This window comes from Sceloporus undulatus, chromosome 2 (assembly GCF_019175285.1).
Source record: "Sceloporus undulatus isolate JIND9_A2432 ecotype Alabama chromosome 2, SceUnd_v1.1, whole genome shotgun sequence".
In the NCBI taxonomy this organism is placed as follows: Eukaryota; Metazoa; Chordata; class Lepidosauria; order Squamata; family Phrynosomatidae; genus Sceloporus; species Sceloporus undulatus.
The window spans coordinates 8,056,326-8,068,135 of NC_056523.1; the positions used below are offsets into that span (position 1 = coordinate 8,056,326).

The following is an 11,810-nucleotide window of genomic DNA, read 5'->3' on the forward strand; positions in this document are numbered from 1 at the left end:
CCCTGTATTCCTTCAGGGCAGAAGAAGGGGCTGGACTGGATGGCTTTCGGGATTCCCTTCCCTCTCTAGGCCCCCATGTATTCCTCAGGGCAGAAGAAGGGCTGACTGGATGGCCCTTGGGATTCCCTTCCCTCTCTAGGGCCCATGTATTCCCTTCAGGCGAAGAAGGGGCTGGACTGGATGTCCCTTGGGGTTCCCTCCCTCTCTAGGCCCCAATGTATTCCTTCATGGCAGAAGAAGGGCTGAACTGGATGCCCTCGGGGGTCCTCCTCTCTAGGCCCCCATGTATCCCTCATGGCAGAAGAAGGCTGGACGGATGGCCCTAAGGGGTCCCTTCCCTCCTAGCCCCATGTATTCCTTCAGGCAGAGAAGGGGCTGACGGATGGCCCTGGGTCCCTTCCCTCTCAGGCCCTATTATTCCTTCGGGCAGAAGAAGGGCCTGGACTGGATGGCCCTTGGGTCCCTCACCTCTAGGCCCCCTTGTATCCTCAGGCAAAGAAGGCGACTGGATGGCCCTCGGGGGTCCCTTCCTCCTCTAGGCCCCCAGTATTTCCTTCAGGGCAGAAGAAGAGCTGGACTGGATGGCTTGGGTTCCCTTCCCCTCTAGGCCCCCAGTCTTCCTCAGCAAAGAAGGGGCTGGAATGGATGCCCTGGGTTCCCTTACCTCTCTAGGCCCCCATGTCTTCCCTTCAGGGCAGAAGAAGGGGCTGGACTGATGCCCCGGGGTTCCCTTCCCTCTCTAGGCCCCCATGTCTTCCTTCAGGGCAGAAAAGGGGCTGGACTGGATGGCCCTCGGGGTTCCCTTCCCTCTCTAGCCCCCATGTATTCATTCAGGGCAGAAGAAGGGGCTGGACTGGATGGCCCTCGGGGTTCCCTTCCCTCTCAGGCCCCTATGTATTCCTTCAAGGCAGAAGAAGGGGCTGGACTGGATGGCCCTGGGTTACCTCCTCTCCTAGGCCCCCATGTATTCATCAGGGCAGAGAAGGGCTGGACTGGATGGCCCTCGGGTTCCCTTCCCTCTCTAGGCCCCTATGTATTCCTTCAAGGCAGTAGAAGGGGCTGGACTGGATGGCCCTTGGGGTCCCTTCACTCTCTAGGCCCCCATGTATTCCTTCAGGCAAAGAAGGGGCTGGACTGGATGGCCCCTGGGGTTCCCTTCCCTCTCTGGCCCCTATGTTCCTTCAGGCAGTAGAAGGGGCTGGACTGGATGGCCCCCGGGGTCCCTTCCCTCTCTAGCCCCTAGTATTCCTTCAGGCAAAGAGGGGGCTGGACTGGATGGCCCTTGGGGTCCCTTCACTCCTAGGCCCCCATGTATTCCTTCAGGGCAGAAGAAGGGGCTGACTGGATGGCCCCTGGGGTTCCCTTCCCTCTATAGTCCCCTATGTATTCCTTCAAGGCAGAGAAGGGGCTGGACTGGATGGCCCTTGGGTTCCCTCCCTCCTAGGCCCCTATGTATTCCTTCAGGGCAGAAGAAGGGGCTGGACTGGATGCCCTGGGGTCCCTTCATCTCTAGCCCCCAGGTATTCCTTCAGGGCAGAAGAAGGGCTGGACTGGAGGCCCTCGGGGGGCCCTTCCCTCTAGGCCCCCATGTCTCCTTCAGCAGAAGAAGGGCGGACTGATGCCCTTGGGGTCCCTTCACTCTCTAGGCCCCTATGTATTCCTTCAAGGCAGGAAGGGGCTGGACTGGATGGCCCTCGGGGTCCCTTCCCTCTCTAGGCCCCATGTATCTTCAGGGCAGAAGAGGGGCTGACTGGATGCCCTCGGGTTCCCTTCCCTCTCTAGGCCCCTATGTATTCCTTCAAGGCAGTAGAAGGGCTGAACTGGATGGCCCTCGGGGTTCCCTCCCTCTCTACGCCCCATGTATTATTCAGGGCAGAAGAAGGGCTGGACTGGATGCCTCGGGTTCCCTTCCCTCTCTAGGCCACTATGTATTCCTTCAAGGCAGAAGAAGGGCTGGACTGGGATGGCCGGGGTTCCCTTCCCTCTCTAGGCCCCCATGTATTCATCAGGGCAGAAGAAGGGCTGCTGGAGGCCCCTCGGGGGTCCCTCCTCTAGGCCCCCATGCTTCCTTCACGGCAGAAGAAGGGGCTGGACGGATGCCCTGGGGTCCCTTCACTCTCTAGGCCCCATGTATTCCTTCAAGGCAGTAGAAGGGGCTGAACTGGATGGCCCTGGGGTTCCCTTCCCTCCTAGCCCCCATGTATTCATTCAGGCAGAAGAGGGGCTGACTGGATGGCCCTCGGGGTTCCCTTCCCTCTCTAGGCCCCTATGTATCCTTCAAGGCGAGAAGGGCTGGACTGGATGGCCCCTGGGGTTAACCTTCCCTCTCTAGCCCCCATTATTCATCAGGCAGAAGAAGGGGCTGAACTGGATGGCCCTCGGGTTCCCTTCCTCTCTAGGCCCCTATGGTTTCCTTCAAGGCAGTAGAAGGGGCTACTGGATGGCCCTTGGGGTCCCTTCATCCTAGGCCCCCATGTATCCTCAGGGCAAAGAAGGGGCTGGACCTGGATGGCCCCTGGGGGTCCCTTCCCTCCTTGCCCCTATGTATTCCTTAAGGCAGTAGAAGGGGCTGGACTGGATGGCCCTCGGGGTTCCCTTCCCTCTCTAGGCCCTATGTTTCCTTCAGGGCAGAGAAGGGGCTGGACGGATGGCCTTGGGTCCTTCCTCTCTAGGCCCCATGTATTCCTTCAGGCAGAAAAGGGCTGTACTGGATGGCCCCTGGGGTCCCTCCCTCTATACCCCTATGTACCTTCAAGGCAGAGAAGGGGCTGGACGGATGGCCCTTGGTTCCCTTCCTCTGGCCCCCTATGTATTCCTTCAGGGCAGAAAAGGGGCTGGACTGGATGCCCTTGGGGGCCCCGCATCTCTAGGCCCCCATGTATTCCTTCAGGGAGAAGAAGGGGCTGGACTGGAGGGCCCTCGGGGATCCTTCCCTCTCTAGGCCCCATGTCTTCCTTCAGGGCAGAAGAAGGGGCTGGACGGGATGGCCCTTGGGGTCCCTTCACCTCTAGGCCCTATGTATTCCTTCAAGGCAGAGAAGGGGCTGAACTGGATGGCCCTCGGGGTTCCCTTCCCTTCTCTAGGCCCCCATGTATTCATTGCAGGGCAGAAGAAGGGCTGGACTGGATGGCCCTCGGGGTTCCCTCCCTCTCTAGGCCCCTATGTATGCCTCAAGGCAGTAGAAGGGGCTGGACTGGATGGCCCTCGGGTCCCTCACCTCTACGCCCCCAGGATTCATTCAGGGCAGAAGAAGGGGCTGGACTGGATGGCCCCCCCCCCCCCTCGGGGTTCCCTTCCTCTCTAGGCCCTATGTATTCCTTCAGGCAGAAGAAGGGGCTGGACTGGATGGCCCTCGGTTCCCTTCCCTCCTAGGCCCCCATGTATTTTCAGGGCAGAAGAAGGGGCTGGACTGGATGGCCCTGGGGGGTCCCTTCCTCTCTAGGCCCCCATGTCTTCCTTCAGGCAGAAGAAGGGCTGGACTGGATGGCCTTGGTCCCTTCCTCTCAGGCCCCCATGTATTCCTTCAGGGCAGAAGAAGGGGCTGGACGGGATGCCCCCTGGGGTCCCTTCCTCTCTAGGCCCCCATGTATTCCTTCAGGGCAGAAGAAGGGGCTGGACTGGATGGCCCTTGGGGTCCCTTCCCCTCTCTAGGCCCCCATGTATTCCTTCAGGGCAGAAGAAGGGGCTGGATTGGAGGGCCTTCGGGGTCCCTTCCTCTCTAGGCCCCCATGTATTCCTTAAGGCAGAAGAAGGGGCTGGACTGGATGGCCCTGGGGTTCCCTTCCCTCTCTAGGCCCCCATGTATTCCTTCAGGGCAGAAGAAGGGCTGGACTGGATGGCCCTTGGGGTTCCCTTTCCCTCTCTAGGCCCCCATGTATTCCTTCAGGGCAGAAGAAGGGCTGACTGGATGGCCCTCGGGGTCCCTTCCCTCTCTAGCCCCCATGTATTCCTCAGGCAGAAGAGGGCTGGACTGGATGGCACGTGGGTCCCTTCCCCTCTAGGCCCCCATGTATTCCTTCAGGCAGAAGAGGGGCTGGACTGGGGCCTTGGGTCCGTTCCCTCTCTAGGCCCCTAGATCCTTCAAGGCAGAAGAAGGGCTGGACTGGAGGGCCCTTGGGTTCCTTTCTCTCTCAGGCCCCCATGTATTCCTTCAGGCAGAAGAAGGGGCTGGACTGGATGGCCCTTTGGGTTCCCTTCCCTCTCTAGGCCCCCATTGTATCCTTCAGGCAGAAGAAGGGGCTGGACTGGATGGCTGTTTTTGGGACCCTTCCCTCTCAGGCCCCTATGTATTCCTTCAGGGCAGAAAAGGGCTGGACTGGATGGCCGTTGGGGACCCTCCCTCTCTAGGCCCATGTATTTCGTCAAGGCAGAAGAAGGGGCTGGACTGGATGGCCGTTTTGGGACCCTTCCCTCTCTAGGCCTATGTTGCCTTCAAGGCAGAAGAAGGGGCTGGACTGGATGGCCCTTGGGGTCCCTTCACCGCTAGCCCCTATGTATTCTTCAGGCAGTAGAAGGGGCTGGACTGATGGCCCTTGGGTCCCTTCCCTCGCTAGGCCCTATGTATTCCTTCAGGCAGAAGAAGAGCTGGACTGGATGGCCCTTGGGGTCCCTCACTCCTAGGCTCCCATGTATTCCTTCAGGGCAGAAGAAGGGGCTGGACTGATGGCCTCGGGGATCCCTTCCCTCTCTAGGCCCCATGTCTTCCTTCAGGGCAGAAGAAGGGGCTAGACTGGATGGCCCTGGGCTCCCTTCACCCCAGGCCCCCATGTATTCCTTCAGGCAGAAGAAGGGGCTGGACTGGATGGCCCTCGGGGGTCCCCTTCCCTCTCTAGCCCCCATGTATTCCTTAAGGCTGAAGAAGGGGCTGGACTGGATGGCCCTGGGGTTCCTCCCTCTCTAGGCCCCCATGATTCCTTCAGGGCAGAAGAAGGGCTGGACTGGATGGCCCTTGGTGTTCCCTTCCCTCTCTAGGCCCTCATGTATTCCTTCAGGGCAGAAGAAGGTCGGGACTGGATGGCCCTTGGGGTTGCCCTTCCCTCCTAGGCCCCCATGTATTCCTCAGGGCAGAAGAAGGGGCGGACTGGATGGCCCCTGGGTTCCCTTCCCCCTAGGCCCCCAGTATTCATCAGGGCAGAAGAAGGGTCTGGACTGGATGGCCCTGGGGTTCCCTTCCTGTCTAGGCCCCCATGTCTTCCTTCAGGGCAGAAGAAGGGGCTGACTGGATGGCCCTCGGGGGCCTTCATTCCCTAGGCCCCATTCTTCGGGGGGGTCCAGTCCTCCAGAGCAATAGAGTTCTCCCTCCCTGGAGGTGTATATATCTCTCTCTCTCCTCCTGAGATCTGGTGAGTCCCCACCTTGGACCTCTTGCCTCCTCCTCCTCCTCCTGGGATCTCCCTCTTTCCTGGGGCCTTCCCTTCCTCCAGGGGAGACCCTTCAGGAGAAGAAAGAAGAGGAGGTCCATCTGGGAGGCTAGACCCCCAAGGAGGAGGGGGAGACACTGCTGAGACAGTGGGCCTGATCAAATGAGTGGGAAATGTAATAAGACCTTAAAGAACAGCTGAACAGAGAATGTGGGGTAATGTGATGAATAGGAAGATAAATGTGGCATCATTGTTACCGTATAAAATTATTATATACAGTATATATACAGTAGAAAAGTGTCCAGATCAAGGGAAGTAATAATGCCACTCTATTCTGCTCTGGTCAGGCCTCATCTGGAATACCGTCTCCAGTTCTGGGCACCACAATTCAAAAAGCATGTGGACAAGCTGGAGCCTCCTTTTTTGGAGCTTTTTAAACAGAGGCTGGAGGGCCATCTGTCAGGGATGGTTTGTGAGTTCCTGCATGACAGAATGGGGTTGGATTGGATGGCCCTTGGGGTCTCTTCCAAGTCTATGATTCTAAGTTGGAGCATGTCCAGAAGAGGACCACCAAGATGGTGAAAGGTCTGGAAACCATTCTTTATGAGGAGAGACTTAGGGAGCTGGTTATATTTGGCCTGGAGAACAGATGGTTAAGAGGTTATATGATAGCCCTGTATAAATGTTTGAAGGGGTGTCATATTGAAAATGGAACAAGCTTGTTTTCTTCTACTCCAGAGAATAGGACCCAGAACAACGGATGAAAGCTCCAGGAAAAGAGATTCCACCTCAACATTAGGAGGAACTTCCTGACAGTAAGGGCTGTTCAACAGTGGAAGAAACTCCCTCAGAGAGTGGTGGAGCCTCCTTCTTTGGAAGTTTTGAAACAGAGGCTGGATGGCCATCTGTCAAAGGGGGTGCTTGGATTGTGAGTTCCTGTATTGCAGAATGGGTTTGGACTGGATGGACCTCGGGGTCTCTTCTAATTCTTACGATTCTAAGTTGGAATATGTCCAAAATGGTGAAGGGTCTGGAAACCATGCCTTATCAGGGGAGACCTAGGGAGCTGGATATGTTTAGCCTGGAGAAGAGATGATTAAGAGGTGGTACCTTATGATAGCCCTATTTAAATGTTTGAAGGTGTGTCACATTGAGGATGGAGCAAGTTTGTTTTCTGCTGCCCCAGAGAATCGGAACAATAGATGCATGGTACAGGAAAAGTGGTTCCACCTAAACATTAGGAGTAACTTTCTGACAGTCAGAGTTGCTCAACAGTGGAACACACTCCCTCAGAGAGTGGTAGACTTTCCTTCTTTGGAGGATTTTAAACAGAGGCTGGATAGCCATCTGTCGGGGGTGTTTTGATTGCATGGTTGAATGTGGTTGGACTGGATGTCCCCTGTTGTCTCTTCCAACTTCATGATTCTATGAAAATATGCTATTTAATGTAAAGGGTGTAATAGCATAATGTGCTGCTTTTGTTTTCAATAGATATGATTTTAAATTGCTTTTCACTCTATTCTCAAGTGAAAGAACTGCTTGAACTGCCTTTCTTTCAGGGAAGAGCCCTCCACAAATGTCTTCTTCCCATGTTTGTGCATGAGTGTGTGTGTGCTGGTGCTTCCAAGTCTCCTGTTGACTTATGGAAATCCCAACCATTTCATAGGGCTTTCTTAGTCAAGGAATACTCAGAAGTGAGTTTTGCCAGTTCTTTCCTCTGAAATTTAGACTATAGCATCTGGGATTCATTGATGGCATCCCATCCAAGTATTAACCAGGGCTGACCCTGCTTAGCTTGCAGGATGAGACAGGATCTGGTGCCTTTTGAGTAGCTGTACCAGGATAATTCTTAATACAACTATGTACACTGATGGTGTTCTATGAATACTTAATAATAACACAGTACTGTAATTACTTGGTTTTACAGCATTTTGCATCACAGCAGCTTAGCAACATATTTACCCTGAGACAGATGGGGGAGGAATATCTTTGATCCTATTGGTGGCTTAATTGGCATAAAAAATGAAGATGGATGAGCCAGGCTTAGCTGCTCCTGAAGGAGAAAGAGACCCTGATGACCGCAGTGCTGAGAGCAGTGGGGAATTCTGGGAGAGGACAATCCAGAAGAGGTTCCTGGGTGAGGACCTTGCTAGCTCAGACATACAGTGCCAGCACTTCAGACAGTTCTCCTTCAAGGAGGGTGAGGGACCTCGAGAGGTTTGCAGCCGACTTCACTATCTCTGCTGTCAGTGGCTGAAACCAGAGCACCACACAAAAACTGAGATCCTGGACCTGGTGATCTTGGAGCAGTTCCTGACCATCCTGCCCCTGGAGATGGAGAAGTGGGTCAGGGAATGTGGAGCAGATACCAGTTCCCAGGCTGTGGCCCTTGCAGAAGGTTTCCTTCTGAGCCAGAAAGAGGCTGCAAAAAAGCAGAAAGAGTCGCAGGTAAGAACATTTCTTCCTGGTGCAAAAGTGAGCAAGTGATGGCTCTGGGGCTCTCTGTTTTGAACCCTCTGATGACTTAAGCAGGTACAGCCCCCCCCCCCCCCAAGGGATTCTGCTAAAATGTGGTACCTTCAGTTTGGCTCTCAGAAGGAGGAGTGTGTGGAGAATCCATCTTATGATGAAGTGGAATCACAGTCTCTGAAGCCTCATAAAAATGTTATTCTGCTTTAAAACCAGGTGGGTGATCCTTTTGTGCCATTTTTTCAAAGGAAGTTCCAGGTTTTCCTGCTGGCACTGCCACACAACCAGAGTTTCCCCCGTGGTGACTACAGTGTCAGAGTAGGGCCCTGATGTGTTCAGGATTAGAATGAGCTTTCACCTACTACAACAAGTAGCCAGCTCTCACTCTAAGTGGGGAATCTCTTGTATAGTTGCTCACTTTTTTGTATTCATTTTATTTTTATTCCAAACCCAACATAAGAAATTACCAACAATTGTGTTGCACATATATACTCACATGAACTTACTACACTGAATCAATGACAGAATTTCCATTATAAGTCAACACAGGGTTATTCAGGCATTCAGATGTTCTTGCTGTGCTCTCCATGGAATTGTTCATGTTCTGGCTTATACTATAAGCTTATACCGAGTATTGACAAAAGTGTCCTATTGTATTTCACTTTGCTGAGCTCTTATTTGTTTGTAACTTTTTCAAGTAGGTCTAATCAGGTGCTGGCTTTTTCCTGACTTGATTGTCAATGGATGCTTCATACCACACCAGTCCAAGCCTCTTCTCCAAAAACATTTGGCATTTTCTGTTCCTCCTTAAAATCCTATGTTTTGAATCCTCACTGCTGTTTCAGGTCAGCAATTTCTTGACAGAAGTTCACTCTGTGGCAGAGAAGGCACCATTGGACATGAGCCAGAGTTCCCAAAAGAGGGAGATCAAGCAGGAATGTGATGGAGGGCCCCTCTTGAAAGGTAAGGATGAACACTCTCTGCCTAGATTCCTCTTGATCTCTCTGTTGTTGTGTGCCCTCAAATAATTTCTGACTTGTAGTGACCCTAAGCAAAGAGGTAGTACAGGAATAACTGGTTAATCTAAATGAATTTATGTCTCCAGGATTAGATGAACTACATCCAAGGGTATTAAAAGAACTGGCAGATGTAATCTCAGAGCCACTAGCAATCATCTTTGTAAACGCCTGGAATACAGGAGAAGTCCCAGCAGACTGGAGGAGGGCAAACGTTGTCCCCATCTTCAAAAAGGGAAGAAAAAAAGCCTAACAATTACTGCCCAGTTAGTCTGACATAAATACTAGAAAAGATTCTACAACAGATAATTAAAATGAGAGTCTGAACATTTAGAAAGGAGTGCTATGGTTCCAAAAAGTCAACAGGGGTTTCTGAGAAAAAAAATCATGCCTGACTAATCTGATCTGGTTTTTTGATAAAAATTACCAGCTTGGTAGATGAAGGGAATGCTGTAGATATAGCATATCTTGATATCGGTAAGGCCTTTGACAAGGTCCCCCATGAAATGTGAGCTAGACAGTGCAGCTGTTAGGTGGATTTGTAATTGAATGATCAGCCAGACTCAAAGGGTGCTCAGCAATGGTTCCTCTTCATCCTGGAGAGAAGTGACCAGTAGGGTCCCACAGGTTCTGTCTTGGGCCCAGTGCTAGGCAACATCTTCATCAATGACTTGGACAAAGGAGTAGAGAGCCTGCTTATCAAATTTCCAGATGAGAGCAAATTAGGAGCAGTAGCTAATTTCCCAGAGGAGAGGATCAAAATTCAAAATTACCTTAATAGATTAGAAAACTGGGTGAAAACTAACAAAATGAATTTTAACTTGTAGAAATGTAAGGTACTGTACTTAGGCAGGAAAAATGATAGACTTCATATGAACAGACAGACAGCTGTAAAACAAAACCAAAGTGGGCATTTATTTAGACACAAATAGATATGACATTGAAGACCTGAACTGTAAGTCATTTATAATTCCCCAACACCAGTCAATACTGTTTTCTAGCTGACTGTCTGGTCTCTATACCGTCTGTTCCTGTCCCACTTCAATCTATTACCTAACTTTAGGGCATCCTTTTTTCAATCTGCCTTCCAACAAAGACAAGCCTTACGTTTTGTAACATTTCTTCCCTGTAGGCTGCCCTTCACAACATTTTCTGAATTGTGATTGGCTGCCTTCACCCATGTTTGCCCAATTCCTCCTTTCACAGCAAGCCACACTCTCTCAGCCGCAAAGGAAGGCAAGGGCAGTCCTCCTCCCGGGACAAATCTTGCCAAGAGTGCCCCGTAATTGGTTCAACTTAGGTTCATCATAAGTCAGAAATGACTTGAAGGCACCCAACAGCAAGATAGAGAGAGAATATATTATTTATATATAAAAAATCCTTCCAAACATGTAAATGAGATTTTGGGGGTGAATATGTTCATGCCATTGTTCTTGGCAAGATTTTCTCAGGGATTTTGCCATTGCCTTTCTCTGAGGCTGAGAGAGTGTGACTTGCCCAAGCTCACCCAGTGGGTTACTATGGCTGAGCAGGGTTTCAGACCTTCATCCCTCAGAGTCCTCAGTCCAAAACTGAAACCACTAACCCACACTGGGCTGTACATTTTATGGGCTTGTGTTACTGTCTTCCAGATTCCTTTATGGTAGCAATGGGACATCGTTGACTGATATGCTTGCAGTCCCTCTGCTCATACTGCTTTTCATTCAGTTGTACATTTGGTGCCAGATATTGCCATTCAACCCAAGAGTTGGACATCATAGGCAATGTTCATTTTGAAATGCAGACATTAATTTTTATGTATCCTTGATGTACATGGCACATCTTAACCCCTCTGTCCCTCTAGAGGAAATTGGGGCAGAGTTGGCATAAAATGACTTTGAAAAAAGGAGATTTGTTGTCAGAGGCTTTGTTGATTGAGCTGTGTCTGTACTTCATAGTGAATATTAATTCAAGACTGTTGCTGTAACCTCAGATAGAAGTGTACATGACTGGCTTTCCCCTACCTTGATCTCTCCTACAGAGGCTGGAATGATGCCACCAACAAAGATGCAGTCATCTCTTCCTACTCTTTGCAATGGACCAGAACTAGATCATGTAAGAAGAAAGATTCCTGGAACAGGAAGACTTGAGCAGTCTGGGTTCCTCTTTCCCCAGATCACATTCTTCTGAGTGCTAGGGGAGAATTTTGTTTCTTTTCCTTTAGATTTTTTAAAAGTGTAAAAAAGTTCCACTTTTTCCATCTTCCCAATGGAGAGAAGATCAGAATTGAAAAACATGAATGGGAGAGAAATTCAGACTGACAGATTTTATCCATCCTTGCCTCACCTTTAAAATCCCTAGGTTTGAGTCCCCTTACCTCTCCAGCACTCCAGAACGTACCCTCCAACATTTCACAGATGAAAACCAGGACATGTGTGGCTAAGCAATATCAGACTGTGGTCAAGATGGTAAAGGTTATTGCTGAGCAACTACACATAAACAAAGAGAGGTTGCGCCAGGTAGCTTTTGCCAGTCTACTGGGAAGGGCAAGATTTGGCCTCCTCCTCTCCTTTCCCTTTTGCTGAGTTGTTCTTCTTGCTGTTGTATTCCTTCAAGTTGTTTCCAACTTATGAGAACCCTAAGGTAAACCAATGATGGAGTTTACTTGGCTAGATTTATTGGGGTGATCTCCTGAGGCTAAGAGAGTGTGACTTGCCGAAGGTGACCCAATGGGTTTCCATGACTGACTGAGAATTGGTCTCCAGAGTTATAGTCCATTAACCCACACTGAGTGAGTTATCAAACTTATTTTGCACTTTGAACTTGGTCTGTAGTACCTGAATTAGCTGAGAAGAAAGGGGGAGAGTGGGAGGGAAGAAAGAAACTGGGACGTTTAAAAAGCTGCTGAAAAAGTGGGACAAAACAGGATTAATTGGCATTTTCCCAGCCAAATTGGGACAGTTGAACGGTATTCCATAAACTTCAA

The 11,810-nt window shown here is 50.9% G+C and overlaps 1 protein-coding gene across 1 annotated transcript in view; it reads left to right on the forward strand.

Moving 5' to 3' along the window:
* Nucleotides 1–5,404: 5,404 nt before the first annotated feature.
* The window catches only part of LOC121921855 (zinc finger protein 345-like), a 19,099-nt gene continuing 12,693 nt past the window's right edge, over nt 5,405–11,810 (forward strand). Inside the window, exons 1-4 of the mRNA XM_042450487.1 lie at nt 5,405–5,575; nt 7,288–7,808; nt 8,675–8,792; nt 10,866–10,939. Coding sequence (XP_042306421.1) covers nt 7,383–7,808; nt 8,675–8,792; nt 10,866–10,939 — 618 coding nt within the window. The 5' untranslated portion in view covers nt 5,405–5,575; nt 7,288–7,382. The remainder of the gene's footprint in view (nt 5,576–7,287; nt 7,809–8,674; nt 8,793–10,865; nt 10,940–11,810) is intronic.